The sequence below is a fragment of the Nanorana parkeri genome, unplaced genomic scaffold, assembly GCF_000935625.1.
Source record: "Nanorana parkeri isolate BGI_ZX_2015 unplaced genomic scaffold, ASM93562v1 scaffold3634, whole genome shotgun sequence".
Lineage (NCBI taxonomy): Eukaryota > Metazoa > Chordata > Amphibia > Anura > Dicroglossidae > Nanorana > Nanorana parkeri.
In genome coordinates this window covers 22,090-22,869 of record NW_017309902.1, presented here as the reverse complement: position 1 = coordinate 22,869, position 780 = coordinate 22,090, and the positions used below count along the sequence as shown (strand labels likewise).

Here is a 780-nt window from a genome sequence, read left to right as displayed (position 1 = left end):
AGAACACACACTGTCGGTGGGGGCGGTGTTAGAACACACACTGTCGGTGGGGGAAGGGTTAGAACAGACAGGGGTGGAGTCTTACGTTAGGAGTCGTTGCTCTATCACGTCCCAGGAGTCCCGGCGCTGGGGGTCGGTATACATCCGGAACAGGATGCGCAGACAACACGCCAGGCTGCTGGTCTCCTGCTTCAGGAGGTTGGGTTTGGATTTCCCTTTGAAGCCTGAGGAGGAAGAAAGATCCACGGTGAGTACTCCCAGCGCCCGGCATCCTCCAGAGGTGACACACAATGCCATTCTCACCCCCGGCATCCTCCAGAGGCGACACACAATGCCATTCTCACCCCCGGCATCCTCCAGAGGTGACACACAATGCCATTCTCACCCCCGGCATCCTCCAGAGGCGACACACAATGCCATTCTCACCCCCGGCATCCTCCAGAGGGGACACACAATGCCATTCTGCCCCCGGCATCCTCCAGAGGCGACACACAATGCCATTCTCACCCCCGGCATCCTCCAGAGGCGACACACAATGCCATTCTCACCCCCGGCATCCTCCAGAGGTGACACACAATGCCATTCTCACCCGCTCGCCACAGCGCCGTCCTCTGCTCGTTGTTGGAGTTGAACGCTTTGGCGAAGGAATGCGACTCCTGCAGGCAGTCCAGCAGCTTGAAGAGATGCGGCGTGGACATGAACTTGTACATTCCCCGATCCTCCGCCTCCGTGTGAATCTCCGCCTCCAACGCGTCTCTCTGTGTGCACAGCAGCGTATAC

At 59.0% G+C, this 780-nt stretch overlaps 1 protein-coding gene across 1 annotated transcript in view; it reads right to left on the bottom strand.

Annotated features, from left to right (window-relative positions):
* Window positions 1-780, bottom strand: part of LOC108803356 (brefeldin A-inhibited guanine nucleotide-exchange protein 2-like) — a gene marked incomplete at its 5' end in the record, with an annotated part of 23,404 nt that overhangs the window by 598 nt on the left and 22,026 nt on the right. Inside the window, 2 exons of the mRNA XM_018575203.1 lie at window positions 109-224; window positions 590-756. Coding sequence (XP_018430705.1) covers window positions 109-224; window positions 590-756 — 283 coding nt within the window. The remainder of the gene's footprint in view (window positions 1-108; window positions 225-589; window positions 757-780) is intronic.